The 15652-nt window shown below is 42.4% G+C and overlaps 1 protein-coding gene across 9 annotated transcripts in view; it reads left to right on the top strand.

Moving 5' to 3' along the window:
• Nucleotides 1–15184, top strand: part of Csnk1g1 (casein kinase 1 gamma 1) — a 132762-nt gene extending 117578 nt beyond the window's left edge. For 8 of the 9 annotated variants that reach the window (XM_052187984.1, XM_052187980.1, XM_052187983.1 and 5 more), the window contains 2 exons: nt 1832–1938; nt 9622–15184. In XM_052187984.1, the coding sequence (XP_052043944.1) occupies nt 1832–1938; nt 9622–9676 (162 nt within the window). In that variant the 3' untranslated portion in view covers nt 9677–15184. The other variant, XM_052187986.1, reaches the window with a different exon arrangement.
• The last annotated feature ends 468 nt before the right edge of the window (nt 15185–15652 follow it).

Genomic DNA, 15652 nt, shown 5'->3' with positions numbered 1-15652 from the left:
TTCATTACTTTATAAGCGTCACATCAGTCTGTAAGAACAATCTCAAATAGATGAAGTTACTTACCCAGTAAGTAGCATAAGCTATCTGAACCATTTATCCTATTTTGTGGTTCTCTCCCATGTTTCAGCCAAGATCTTTAACAGCAGAGTGGTTTGTGCTGGGTCCCTTTTCCCACTCTCCTGCACCCACATAAGCAGGAATCATGTGCTGGAAATGAAAGCAGGTGGCAGAAGCAGCTGCACAACAAGACAAGCCTGATCGGGTCCACACTAACCAGATGACAGGAGTGGGAGAGAGCCTTCATTGACAGTTCGGGGACCATCAGCAGTGGGATGACAGTGAACCTGAAATAAAGGCCATTGAAATAAGACTTGTTTTCCAAGGGAAGTTTGTCCTTACCGTCCTTCCTCTCACCAGAGGGGGTGTAGCAGTATTGTTGTTTGAGTAACTTCAAACCAGTGCTGAAAGCCTTGAAGACATTTCTGAAAGAAAGTATGATTATTTTTGGTTTCTGGTGCCTACTCTTGGTTTCCTTTTAAGACTATTTTAAAGCCATTATTACCTAAACTATATGATTATATAGTATAACAAACTGAAAGTAGTAGAATTTACCTACCATGATCAAGGAGGCAGAATGAGTTACTCTTTAGAAGTTAGCTGCACAGTTATTTTTTAATACAGAGCTATACACATTTTTGGGAAAAAAAATGAAAGAATCTGTGGTCAAACAAATGAAGCCATACATGCACACAGACCCTAACTTAACCCTCGGTTAAGTCATTTTGAAGAATTCTCATCCATTAAAAAAGAAGAATTAGTGCTGGGGACAGCAAGATGGCACAGTGGGCAAATGCACTGCACACCAAGCCTGATGTCCTGAGTTCAGCTGCCAGGAAACGCATAGTAGAGGGTGAGCACCACCTCCCTCAGAGTGTCCTCCAACCCCCACATGCACACTGTGGCACTTAAGACTGCCTTTTACTTACACACTTGCACACTTATTTACACATCGGTATGGCTTGTTTGTTTTGTTGTAATTAAGCCAGAGAGATAGGTCAGTTGGTAAAGTTCTTGCTGGCAATATGGGGATTGATCCATTGGAGCCCTAGAACCCATGGTTTGTTTTTTGTTTTGTTGTTGTTGTATTGGGTTGTTTCTTTGTTTTGGTTTGGATTAGGTTGGGTTATTTTATTTTGGGGGAGTTTAGTGGTTTGGTGGGTTTGTTTGTTTGTTTGGGTATTTTTTGTTTGGTTGGTTGTTTGTTTTATTATCCCCAAGACTACTAGTAGTAGCTTCCCTTGTAAACCCAGCACTCCCAAGTGGTGACTTAGGAATCTCTGGGTTTCACCGGGCAGCCTAGCCTTAATCAGCAACCTGCTTGTCCCAGTGAAAAACCCTGACCCAAAATAAGGTAGAAAGCTCCTGAAGAATGATACCAATATTCACCTTTGGCCTGCATGGGCACGTGCACGAATGCGCGCGCGCACACATGCACGCACGCACGCACACACGCACACATGTGCAAGAATACATACAAATAATTGTGACATATTAAGTAAGAGGTTTGAAGGATTAAATTTATACATACAGTGTAGCAAAGTGCTAGCCACAAAACAGGCATTCGATATGAAAGTAATTGTCAAGTGTTCTGACATGATAGAGGTCTAGGAACCCTCTCTAAATCAGCAGTGTGTCCCCTTAACCCCAGTAAACCCACACTCTACACCCTGCCTGGCTAGTATTCTGAGGCCTGATCTCTCCTAATCTACTCTGGTGTTGGCAGGCACTTCATATGAACGTGGTCTTTATTGAGGTCTGTCTCTGTTTCAGGTGGTTAGCTCAACCAATGGAGAGCTGAATGTTGATGACCCCACTGGAGCTCACTCCAATGCACCAATCACAGCTCATGCCGAAGTGGAGGTAGTGGAGGAAGCTAAGTACGTGCATCTTTGGAAGGGGTTGTCTTGTCTTCATAAGTGTTGTCTCCTCATGGGCTGGAAACTTGTGCCTCCTCTGTGTGCTGCTCATCACAGACTGGGTTCCTCACGCTTGTGGCCATGGTTTTCTTCTTCCGACCTTTTGATTTTTTGCATGGTGCATTAAGGTTGCTGCCACCCTTTTTAGCTCCTGTTTCTGAGCAGATGCTTTTCTGCTGAAGGCAAAAGACATAATGAACTCAAAGACTGATGCAGTAAAAGCCACAATAGATAGTAGCCATGAGTTTCTTAGAGGCCCTGGAGCTTCTTGCTCCCTGTGGATTATAGAGAAAAAAATGTTAACCCATGGGCCATGGGGTGTAGAGTCACATTTCTAGCTGTTGTCTAACTGTTCCAGATGGATGGTCCTGATTTGGATGGAGGGTTTGGCAGACATTTTGCTGTCTTTCAGACAGTCTGAGCTCAGAAAAACTAAGTGCATCAGGCAAAACAATTATGCTTGTAAATACAAGAATCTTGGGACAGCAAAGAAGTAACCCTAATTTCAAGGAAACAAGGCAGTTCCTCACTTCCTTTTCTGCTTCTCTTGCATGCATATGTCTTGCTGTGCTCTCCCACTAGCGCCTTGGTGCTTTCTGCATGATCTGTGTTTAAACTCTTGAGATTCTGGGCTGGAAAGTGATGCTAACTCTGCAGCACAAGCAGCATTTCTACCACTTCTTCTTTTTTCCCTATCCCAAACTCAGATCCAAGTTTAAACTCCAAGAAGATATGAGGTAGGGAAAACTAGAGAAACTTGAGTCAGTAACTCCTGCCAATCCTGACCTTTCTTTGGAGCTCTTTGAGAACATCCGGTGTTCAAATATTTCCTCTGGAGCAAGCAACATATTTTTAGTACAAACGAGGGCATGCTTACACCTCTGGACATCAGTCAAGGTCACCACGCATTGTGGTTTTTCTTCAAGATATACTTTGCATGGTTGTATTGCCGTCCTTCTCTTTGGTGAGCTTACTTGGCCTTCAAAAGGTCTTTTCCTGCTTAGCAGGTTAAAACATTGAATAAGTGTGACTTTAGCTCTATCTTGTTGATACCTGTAGATAAGGGGTTGGCTGGGAAACTAACACCAGCAGGAGACTATTTTTAGTAATTAAACACAGTCCTTTCTTCTCAGGGGCTTGGGAGAATTTAACTGTGCTTATAATTTTTTTCTGTCATTCTGAATAAATTATATGATATTCCCACTTTCTGAACTCTCACCCTTGGCTGCACTTTGGAATCTTCTGAGAATTAGTGTAATTAGAATTTAGAATATGTTAGAAAATACAGATACTTCTGCATGGCCTCAGATATTTGAGGCTAATTAATTAATACCTGGCCTGATAATGAATATATTTAAAAGATCATGGAATTCTAATGTGCAGCCGAGATTGGAAATTACCACACTCTGCACGCTCTGATCTCAAAAGAGAGCCACACCTTTTCCCACTCCACTCCAACCTCTACCCATTTCATATTTGTACCTATTCTTTTTAGAAGTTAAATTCTGACTCTAATTCAAATGAACTTTAGTATTAGGCCCTAAATAGATTTATATTTTGGACCTTTTCATTTCGTTCTGGGTAAATGTATACACTATGTATGTAAGTGTGGTGTTTGTGTCCAGTGTGAAAGAGGGAGGTCATCCATACAAAATGAGCTCAACCTGTTGTGTTCTGTTCTGTCATATTCTAAATACTAGAACATTAGAGAGGTCAAAATGCCTTCACATTTTGCAGACAGGACATCTATACTTCTTGCCTCCAGCTCCAGATTTAGGCCTTCTGAAAAAGAGTAATTATCTTTGGCCAAATGTCACTCAAACCCTGTGCTTGGCATTTTATATACTAGTTCTGGTAGTGATTTCATAAGCTACCAATCCATCTTGCCTAGGGAATTGTCAGGGCTCAGCCATGTGTCTGTGGTGTATGTATGTTGGTATATATGGAGCAGGGAATGGAAAAGTCAATGCTAGAGAGACCTAAGGTATCCCCAACAACCCCTCATTGCACAAGGCCTGTTGATAGAATAAGGAGGTCTGTTGCCTATACTGGAGTTAAACTCAAGTACAGGAAAGTATGAAATGTTTACCTCCAAGCTTAGTTCCTTTTCCCAGCTTGTTTTGTGTAAAGGCAAAACAAAACCACAGGATGATGGCTTTTGATCAGTGTGAAGAAGAAAATAGTCACTTGATTTCCCCTTTCTTCTGTCTACAAGATACTTTTTTGAAGTGTGGTTGAAGGAATGGTGAGGGCAAATGATTTTTAGGTTGTTTTTTTTTAATCAATACTTTTGCTATATCTTGACAATCGTGGGCCCAATTTTTCCTGAGAATTAGTGTAATTAAAATTTAGGTTGCCGGGTGGTGGTGGCACACGCTTTTAATCCCAGCACTTGGGAGGCAGAGGCAGGTGGATTTCTGAGTTTGAGACCAGCCTGGTCTACAAAGTAAGTTCCAGGATAGCCAGGGCTACACAGAGAAAGAAAAAAGAAAAAAAGCATTTAGGTCATTTTATGGTGGTTATACCTAACCAGTGTATTCCCTCATCTAATAGGATAAAGTATCTCTTAAACTTTTCCTCCCTCTAAGAAGACCTAAGTGCTAGTTGCAGCTTCTTTACTTGCAGTAGGGAAGTTAGCTGAACATTGTGGAAGACCTGGTGTGGAAACCATGTGGTTCACAAGCCAGAGTCATCTGCTCCTTCCCCTGCTGCCTTCTGGAACTTGCCCTGGGAAGCCCACCTGAGGCTTCCACCAGCTCTTTTTGTTTGGCATTCCCCTGAGATGCAGCTCCCACACTGCTGTTTCTGTCAGGCTTCTGCCCTTCTCTTAAATGTGAAGACCAAGTGGCTTGCTCCCTCAGCTGGGGGAGATGAAGCACAGGCACATACTGCATGTTTGCATGGCTCACAGGGAGTCACTTCCATCTCACCTGTGGACTAATACCTCTCTCTCTCTCTCTCTTTATTTTTCTCTTTATTTTCCTCTTTATATACTCTGTAGCTGCCTGAAAATGCTCAACCTGTGGTGAGTCCCTCTCTCCAGTCCACATGAAAGGGGAGTGGACCAGACTAGACTGGGATTGACAAAGCTTAGAAATCCTGAATGGATCCATATATTTTCTTAGGCCTCAGCCACCCAGACTAGGGAAGTTAGTTCCACAAGGTGGGGTGGGGCAGGCCTTGAACCCAGAGATCAATATTTCCCTTTTCTTTCAAACCCACCTCATTTATCACTGCACCCTCTTACAAAAAACAATATCTCATAATATCCATGCTTAACTCTTTCTTTTTTTTTTTTTAAGTTGAATGAACTTTCCAGATTTTTCTCTCCAAGTTATGACTAAAACTATCAGGAGGAACCAGTGTTAGAAAGATAAGATTTTAGATGTTTTAATAACCATAAAACAATGTTATCACCAGGTAATTAATTTCACAACTTTGGACTTGTTTTATAACATGGAAATATACTGGAGGAATCCATAAGTTCCTTATTGAGTTTCTTGTTGATTTTGGTTAGTTTTTTCATCTGTAGTAAGAGTCTTTTAAAAAGGAGAACTCAAGCCGGGCGGTGGTGGCGCACGCCTGTAGTCCCAGCACTTGGGAGGCAGAGGCAGGCAGATTTCTGAGTTGGAGGCCAGCCTGGTCTACAGAGTAAGTTCCAGGAGAGCCAGGTCTACACAAAGAAGCCCTGTCTCGAAAAAAACCAAATCCAAAAAAAAAAAAAAAAAGAGGAGAACTCCTTGAGGGAAAGATGTACATTTTGTTGTTGATTGGACGTTGCTGGGGTTGTTTGTTTGTTTGTTTGTTTGTTGTGTTGACTTTCTTCCTTTATTCTTTTGTGAAAGGATAGTGAGTCAGGGGCTGACAGAAATATGGAAACCTGTCTTTTCTTCCAGAAAAGGCTTCTTTAATATAAACGTAGGCAATAAGGGATGTAGAAGCAAATCCCGTAAGGATTCATGTTGGTGACTTTGTAACCCTTCCACACACTCTGAACACAGAAGATCATAGTCTGTCCTGTGATAATAGACTGCTGGATTCTGACTACTTTATTTTGAAAATTATTTTCAGTGATTGGATTGGGCCTTAGTTTCTAAACCCCAACTAGCTTAGCCAAATTGTCCACAGGGGTTTACCTAGGAACAGATGTGTTATTGAAGAGCTGGGTTTTAGGGAAATAGTATTGATATTGTTAGAGTTTCAAAGAAGATATTTGGCCTATTCTTGTGTCTGTGTAATCTGATGTTGTCATGGTCTATTTTTTTTTCCTGTGAGGTGTCAGTTACATGATCCCATTTGCAAATACTTTAGCTTCTACTATGTTTATCCAATCTTGTGCATAGACTCAGAGACTGGGGATGACAGGGAAGGACAAGTGTTACCTAGCTGTGAGTCATACACATAAGAAAAGATACAGACTTCTACAGAAGGCTGAGAGAGTGAGGAGTCACTGAATTCTCAAGGAAGACATCTAGACATAGTAGGACTTGAACCAATTTTAGAGCAGAGGAGAAAAGTGTGGTAAAGAAGGGAAACCACAAGGGGGCCACGTAAAGGAAAGTGCTGAGATGACAGCACAGCAGGAAGGGATGGCTTAGGGCAGAGGCCTGTGACAGGGAAGAGTGTAATGGCTTGTGGGAATTTCTGGTCACTCAAAGGAGCAACTAGAAGGAAGACACAAAGGGAATTGGTCATTTGTCCTTATTCTGTTCTGAGAGGAACATGCCTATGTAGAGTTACTCAGTAGACTTCACCTCCAGTCTAGATCCTTTTGCTAGTGGTCACCACAGAAACCAAGAATAGATTGTGGGATTCCTTTCCTGGTTGGTAGAATTAAAAGCTTCTACTACTGCTGAAGCTGTATAGGGCTCTAAATGCAAAATATGGCTGCCTCTGAATGACAACTTCAGCTTATGCGTACTCTGGTGACTCAGCAGAAGCACATGCTAATTCCTTGAACTGCCCTGTAGGAAGTAAAAGCGAATTCAGTGGATATTTGGAAATGGGCCCAGTACTTCAAACTTTTTTTGTCCATTTATTTATTTTAGTGTTTTTCTATGAAAACAGAAATCATCTTAGGTTCCTCCACACTCAAAAATACAAACAGAAATAATTTTAGACTTAGTAAACCCACTAAAAATCATAGTTGAAAGGAAACAGACTGTTGAAATACTGGTTCTTCATGAAATTTGACTTGTCTATTTAAATACTAAATTCTGGACATTCAAGCTGGCATATTCAAGTCCCAGTTTCTGGGACTAAAAAGATGGCTTCATGGTTAAGGTCACTTCCAGAGCAAGCAGTTTCATTTCTCAACACCCACAAGGTACTCACAACCATCTATAACTCCAGTCCCAAGGGTTAAATGCATTATTCTGACCAGGCACATGCATGGTGCATAGACAAACATGTAGACAAATTACCCATACACATAAAACAAATAAAACTTTTTAAAAACAAATGTCCATTTCTGCCGGGCTTGGTGGCACACGCCTGTAATCCCAGCACTTGGGAGTCAGAGACAGGCAGATTTCTGAGTTCAAGGCCAGCCTGGTCTATAAAGTGAGTTCCAGGTCAGCCAGAACCACACACAGAAACCCTGTCTTGGGGGGGAAAAATGTCCATTTCTAATACATATGTATAAACAAATATTTTTCTTGAATTCTTCCTCAGTGTTTTCATTAAGGATTATTTTAAGCAATCAAAAGGTTTTATTTAGAATAATTTATTCAGTTTCCAGATATATATGACACTTTGATCTCACCAATTAACGGCACTTACTGATGTCATTGATACACAGGTCTGGTTGGAACAGATATATAAACATATACACACAATCTGTCTGTCTATTGAGACAAAGTCTCCTATAGCCCAGGTTAACTTGAAACTTGATATGTAGCCAAGAATGACTCTCAACTTCTGATCCTTCTTCTAGATGTCAAGCACTAGAATTACAAAAAAACATCACCATGACCAAATTTTGAAGAAAATATTTTAAAACTCTCTTAAGAATCTTCTGTCTCAAATTGCATGAAATTGCAGTTAAAGATCACATTGCTATCTATTTAAATGTTTATTTCTGCATTCTGAAAACCTTTCTTCCTCTAGGTATGGTAGCATACACCTATATTAGCACTCTGGGAGGCCAGAGGACTGCACATTTGAAGCCAGCCTTGGCTACATTATAATGAGTTGATGTCTTAAAACAATTTCAAGAATGAAACTTTATCCAAATTTCAAGTGATGAAAATCTTAGAAACACCATAAGAAAATATAGTAACACAGGAGGGTGATCAGCTGCAGGGGGATATAGGATTATTGGAAGGGAGCAGTAGTGTCTTTCTATATGAAGGGAGGCAGGGCTGGACGGATGACTTAGCAAATAAGAGCACTTGCTGCTCTTCCAGAGTCATTTCAGCAGTAATGACTATCTGTAAGTCTGGTCCCAGGATCTGATGTCCTCGTCAAGCTTCCATGGCACCAGGCACTCACGTGACGCACAGACATATATGCAGGCAAATACATTCATCTACATAAAATAATAAAAGTAATTTTAAACAACTCTGAAGGGATTAGGTAAGAGACTTAAAAGATAAGTTTTCTCAGAAAAAGTTTTCTTTTAAGAATCAAGCCTCTGAGCTTTGCTTCCATCTTTATTCCCTTCCATTATCTGGCATCGTTGACTCATCTACCTTCTGCCCACCCTTCTCGTTTTCCATTTGCCATTTCTGGACAGAGCATACCTTTTGTATCAGTCTTGCCATGGCCCTCAATGCCCCTTCTCTAGTGCCTGTATACAGCTACACTTCCTAGTGCAAAGACTGGAGTAAGGAGGGCATCTATCCTCAGAGTTAGGGTGCGCCAGCACTGCCATTCCTCCACAGGCTGTTCCTACATGGCATGGCACTTGCAGGGCCTCAGCCTCTACCTTAAACATGCTAGTTGCTAACCCTGTCTGGAACAGTGGCAGTCTTGGGAAACTAATTGGGGAATTCCCTGTGACTAGAGTTTCCAGAGGATTAGCTCCTGGGCTTTGGGCATTGGTCCCCTGGGGTTGATTGGCACATGTGCTGGTATCAGGAGATAAAAGCTAGAGCTTCTGCTTACTCCAGGCATCAAGAACAAGATAGAAAGCATCTTAGTCTTCTGTTGGCATCATGTGATTGCCAGGATTCTAGATTTCATACTTTGTGTGAGATATATTTGTCTCAATTTAGCCTCCTTGCCTACTAGCCAGTGAGCTGCATTGAACTGCTGCTGGTATCAAGGGGCATCCAGTGCAGCCTGCTTTTTTGTTATCCTGAGCGCCCTCCATCTTGGTTCTAGACAAAGATGGAGTATCTAGGTTAGATGTTAGTCTAGGAACAAAGCCTTCTTTTATCCCTTCTTCCAGAAATGCCTGTGGCACCAGCCATACCTAATGGACTCATTTTGATAATGAAGTAGAGTGGCTGCAACTCAAATCAGCCTTTGCCTTTAGCTTTTCTGACAGATGCCTGCTACCTCCAGTATACGTATACTATAGATGGCAGGTGGGTAGGCACCAGGAGAAAAAAACCCTACCCCTGCAGTAAGCAGAAGCAGGCAGAGATCTGCTGGGAGCTGGAGATTTCTAGGCTGACTTAAAATGTTCTTGTGCTCCAGGTGCTGCTGTTTCTTTAAAAGGAAAAGGAAGAAGACTGCTCAGCGACACAAGTGACCAGTGCCTCTCAGGAGTCCTCAAATCCTGGGGACTTTGGCTCCAATTGCACCTGCAGCTCCTGCCATTTCTCATTGGAAGGGACTCCTCTGAGGGGGAGGGTAGAGATCCAAACCAAAAAGAAGACAACAGATGCCCCCAGAAGGAGCCAGTGCAGGCAGCCAGGGCTGAGTGGGCCAGTGGCAGTCCCCTCTGTCTGAGCTCTGAGCGGGTCCAGAGCTGCTGCTTCTCCACTGCTTGCCCTTGGGCTATCTGGTTGACTCTCTTCCCATTGTTTACAGTGAAGGTGTCATTCACAAAAACTCAAGGACTACTATTCTCTCCCTCCCTCCTTCTTTACTCCTGGCTCTTGCACCATCTCAACCCACCCAGCATAAAAAAACTACTAAGGTAAAGGTTCTGTCTTGAAGCTGGTGGTGTGGCCAAGAAGATAGGGGAAGATAACAAACAGGCCTGGGCTGGAGAACTTCTCCATTTCCCGGGTGTGTCTGGCAGTGTGGCTTTCTTTCCCTCTGTCTGGGTAACCCCTCAGCCCAGCTGGCCACAGGGTTCAGGTCCCTTCCCTTCCTCTCTCCCTCCTTCCCTCCTGTGAAGTTACACTGTAGGACACAAGCTGTGAGCAGTCTGCAGTCTACTGTCCCTGTGTGTTGGCGTTCTTAGCTTTTTTGACAAGCAGATCCCTTGCTCCAGGCTGTAGCAAAACATGCCTGTGGTTCTGAGCAAAGGAAAGGAAACTGACTTTATTGCACTTTTAGTTTGGGGGGGGGGTTGTTTTTATTTTATAAACAACATGGCAGATGCATATTGTGTCTGATTATATTAGGGGGTTGCTTTTTTCTTTTTCAAAGGGGATGGGCCAGCCAAGCCATTCGGAGAAAATGTGGGTCCAGAGGACATTTTTGATGGCAAGAGTCTGATTTGCAGCACTTGGAAGAGAAGAAGCCAAACTCTGCGTCATCCTGAGTAAATAAATATTCAGGTTGGCAAGGAAGCATACTTGAATTTTCATTCATCTTCTCTGCTGCAGAAAATTAAGTCCCCACCAGAGCCCCTTGACCTAATCAGCCCAGAGCTTGAAAGCCCAGCTCCTGAGCACTTGGGATGAGCACCGAGCCAGACTGACCAACCAGATGGCACCTCATCTCAGAGAGGAGAGATTTAGCAGCAACAACAAAGCAAATTTCTGTTTCCTCCACTGCCAGGGACTTCCTACTAGATAGCCATGTGACTTTCTGTTGACTCGGGGGACAAAATTAGTGACTAAACAGCCACCACCATATTGCCAGTAGTGGACAAAAAAGGCACCGAGTTTGCCTTCCAACTGCCAGAGTAGCCTCAGGATGCAGCATCCTAGGGCCAGGAAAAGAAAGTGTTTCCTGTCTGCGTGATGTGAACTAGAACATCTGGGTCAGGCTGCCCTAGGAACCATGCCTGTGGTAATCATGAGGCAGATCCAAAGCAACAGGCTTAGAACTTGGTACACGGGGCTGCAGTAAGCAGGGAAGGTAAGATTGGTTGGTGCTAGGAAATTCCAGGGAAAAGAAGACTGATGAAAGGTCTAAAATTTTATCTTAACAATTGAACAGAGACTGTCCAGACAATATGACCACATACTTTAGCGTGTTTCCCCGGTACTCTCTACCTGCACCATGGCATCTTCACTGGACATGCTGCCATGAAGCATCGCTTGTTGCATAGTTAACAGTGTATGAGATTACTCTTCCCATGTTCTATTTCATTTGAGATTAGTGGCATTTCCAAATAGTAACTTGTTATACTAGTTGTAGCAAGAAGGCTTGTTCACTTGGGTAAAGAGGTCCTGTGTCTGAGTCTGAAGAGCAAACCACAGAGAAGAGTGACTGGTGACTTAGTGTAGCGCAGAACTCTTTGTTTGTACATGCAGAGGACTGGAAGATGTCAGGACACTTTCTGGTCATGGATCAAATTTAGTATCAAATGAAGCAGAGTGCGCGCCTTATCTGTTCTATTGGACCTTGGCTAGAGAATCTTTTCTCACTGACTTTAAACCTGCTCAGCATTTGTAAATATGGCCACCTGGCCATTTCTTTACAAGAAGTACTTTTGTGTGTGAAACAGAGTGGCAGGGAGAAGTCAAGTCAAACCCCTTTCCCATAAGGAATTTGAGTGTTAGGATTTGCTTCCTTTTTACTATATAGTAGTTAAAGCTCATTACTAAAATTTTTATAGTCCCTCATTTGGCATGTGGGCAACTCTGACTTCCCCTACAGAAACTTAAAAATCCTCATCCCAAGCAATGGTGGCAAGGCCTAGAGCATCCTGGCACTCTCCACCCCACTAAGTGCCTCCCCCACCCTGCTTCCAAGGTAAAGCAAAGGCATTGGCCAGCTTGGCTGCAGGGTGGGATGCCCTGCAGCTGGGCTTAAGACTTCTTTTTTGTCTTAAAATGTTTTTATAGGCTAGCTCTTGAGGGGTTGAACCTGAGTGGTTTGTGGATGTCAGGGAGGGTCCTTCCTAATGCACTGTTGGCACCCTCCATCACCCACAAATCCTTTATGAGATATTTGGGGTTTGTAGCAAAGGTCCCTTTAACATGCAGGGTGGTGGTGATCCTTTCAAGGCCATTGACACTCCAAGGTGATCCCAAACCTGAGTAATTCTCTTATCTTCCTTAAAATTAAAATATAACTGAATTCCCCAGAAACAATCTGCTCATCATTTCAGCCCCACCCCCACCCCAGCACATCAAGCTTCATGCATATCCCTGTTTATTTTACCTAACTGTAACTGCAGCAGATCCTCGCGCACAGACACCTGCTCCATCTCCTTGCAGCCAAGTCCACTTGCCCCATCTCACCTGACACCTGCGGACAGTTTTCCCTAAGATTAATGCATTTACTTCCCCTTAAAACTAACTCATCTGTTCCCTGAGACAGCAGGCATTTGAAACTACTATTTGGAGTTTTCTCAAGCTTTACTGTCCTTGAGACATTGCAGTCTGAGCAGAGTAAGGTCCAGCCGGGCCAGGGTTACACTAGGGTGTAAAATGTCCAGTCCAAAAAAAAAGTGGATTTTCAGAGTTCTTACTCCAGACTGCCCACGAGGCTGCACTGAATGTGCCAGCAGCTAGTGAGCACGCATGACTGCCTTAATTAACATTCTTCTATTTTGGGTCTATCTAGGAGCAAACAGGGTCTGTGAAGGTATGTGTAAGTCAGGTGACTAGGTTAAGTCTCCAATTAAAATTCCCACTTCATTGGAACAAACTGCAGAAAACAGCAAGGACCCCAAAATTTCTGAAAGTGTTAATTTCCTTTTCATTTTTAGTGAATGACAACAGCCCATGTCCATTAGCCAGGTGGTGTCCATCCTCTGTAAAATAACTTCCAATTTAGTTCAGAAGGAAAGTGTGCTGTAGTGCTTATTTAGTGTTGATGTTAAATATTAGCAACCACTTGAAATGCCAGAAGTATGCTAGTTAAGGTGGTCGCTAAGGATCATAGCCTTAATTAAAAAAAAATAATGTAAAAGATAATTTCCCTCCATGTTGAGCTAGTATGACTGCATTTCTCAAGAATAACTTCCACAGAAGCCTAGGAGGCATTTCCTCAGAGGAACCTGGGCTTAATTTCTTTTGATCCATCCCTCCCACGCCTGTATGGCTACTGTGTCCAGCCACCTCTTCCATGTTCATAAGTGAAACCAGGTTTTCATTTCTTGTTGTTCTGATGATGCTTTGTCTAGTGTTGGTCATTCCATGACCTGAATTTTAAGACCAGGAGTTTGCATGGTCATATAACCAACATTGCCTTTGCCAGGCCACTGCCACCATCCCCTCCATTGCCCAGGTGGGCAGGTTGAGTCCAGAGACCCTCAGGGAGCCAAAATAACTAGGTACCCATCTGGATTGGCCATGAGGGTGATGAGCACTTATCTCTGGATGTCGTGACTTTGCAGACTTCATGGACGTCCAGATAGAGATTGATGGCCAGTGACTCCTGCCTTCCCCGTGATGGGTTGGTAGGAATCAAAGTAGAATTCCTTTGTTTTAAGCAACTTTGTTTTAAGGTGGTTTGTTTTTGATTATGAAAAGGAAGAGGCCACCATGGCCCTTCTGTGAGTTTGTAAGTTCTGAGCAGTGTTTTCATCACCAGTCCTGGGAGTCTCTGATCCAATCACCAGTCTGAAGGTGTTTTTCCTACTTTTACAAGTAACTAAGTACAGAAGAATAGAGTTCTTAATGTATTCAAAATAGTAAGTAGACCCCTGAATATAGGCAATAGTAGTTGAAATATTTTCTCACAAAAACAAAACAACCAGGAAACCCACTCCAGTATTTAAAGATCAAATTATCAAGAAAAAAAGAATATGCACTCCATATATCTCTAGTTCAGTTACCAAACTTGATCTTATTTTAAAAAAACAAACAAACAAACAAAAAAACTCAGTTGTATGGACAGAATACCACACTCTTCCCCCTTCTCTTTTTCTGGTGCCATCACCACCTTGAAGGTGTAAGAGCAGAGGATCATCTACGATCATAAGCCAGGAAGCATCCCAGCAGTGCACAGACAACTGCCATCCTGCTTATTCATAACCAAGTGCACCTTGCAGGGTCGGTGAGACCTTTTGGTGCCCCCCTTCAGGAGCTCCAGACCAAACCCCAGGCCGTTCCATGCACCAAAAGCCTTTTAGAAGGCTTACCAGTCTGTTAGGAATGTCTCAGGAAACACGAGCCATTTCTTGGGGGATACTTGTATTTACTGACAGATGTGTGCACTCTGCTGTGTAGGGCTTTATTCTCAGAGACAGCACAAGCTCCTGGAAACTGTGTTCCTTAATGTTCTCAGTGAGCTAACTGCTCAGACCAGTGAGTAAGCTGGCTCTGGGAAAGAGCTATGTTTGTCAAGCAGAGAATGGCAGAAAAGATGAAACCAAAAATGCTATCACTCTCCAATGGAAAATAATGTTGATGCAGCAATTCCCATTGGATGTATTACACTCTAATTTATTGTTTGTCTCTTAAGTTTTACCCATTGTACTCTTTAGAAGATGTTAGGATGTTGGTTGCAATTTTTTTAAGTAGATGATGTATAAATCAGCTGTGGAAATCAGTTTTAATTCATGTGTGGATGTATCTAGTTATTGTTAAATGCCCTTTTTTTTCCTACTTTTTAAAAGATACATAATGTTTCATAATCCCTGGCACTGGTATAAAAAAAAACAGCTGTGAAAAATGAAATTGTAGTATTTTTTAAATGAATGTCAATTTCAAATGTATTTGAAATGTTTCCTCCAGTAGACAGATTTGAACACCATTGGAGAAGACTCTTTTGCAGAGCAAGTAGCCTTTGGAGAAAATGGAATGTGGGTCTGGATATGTTATCTCAGAGTAGCCCATTTCACAGGGCACTGTGACAACACAAATGTGATCTTTAAGTATACCTCTTCCCCTTGGGGAGGGGAGGACTCAGTTTGCACCCTTTTTGTATGTAAAATAAAATGTCCTACCTTTCTTGGCTACTTTTACTTCCTTGGTTCATTGGTTGGTTTTTAGTGTCCTGGTTCATTTCTATTAATCTGGCTGGGACTGACTGATGGGAACCAATACATCCTTAAACAAAAATAATGCCAGGTACCTTGACATTCTGTCTTCATTCCTTGGACTGAATAATGCTCTCCTCGGACTCTCTTTTAAAATATTCCAGGACAGCAGAATGGTGCAAAGGGTAAAGGTGCTTGCTGCACAAGTCTGGTAACCTGGGTTTAATCCCCAGAACCTATGTTAAAAAGAGAGTACTGAACTGTCCTCTGACATACATATATACACCAAGACATGCACCACCATGCACACAAACTTTTTTATTAGAATATTTCAGGACTGGGAATATAGCTTGGTAAAGTATATGCCACACAACTATGAGAACACAAATTTGGTCTCCAGCACCTGTGAAAAATGAGGTGTGGTGACACACTTTTAATCCCAGTGCTGGAAAG

This window comes from Apodemus sylvaticus, chromosome 7 (genome assembly GCF_947179515.1).
Source record: "Apodemus sylvaticus chromosome 7, mApoSyl1.1, whole genome shotgun sequence".
NCBI lineage: Eukaryota > Metazoa > Chordata > Mammalia > Rodentia > Muridae > Apodemus > Apodemus sylvaticus.
The sequence above is the reverse complement of the archived record's forward strand: the minus strand, read 5'-3'. Positions and strand labels throughout refer to the sequence as shown.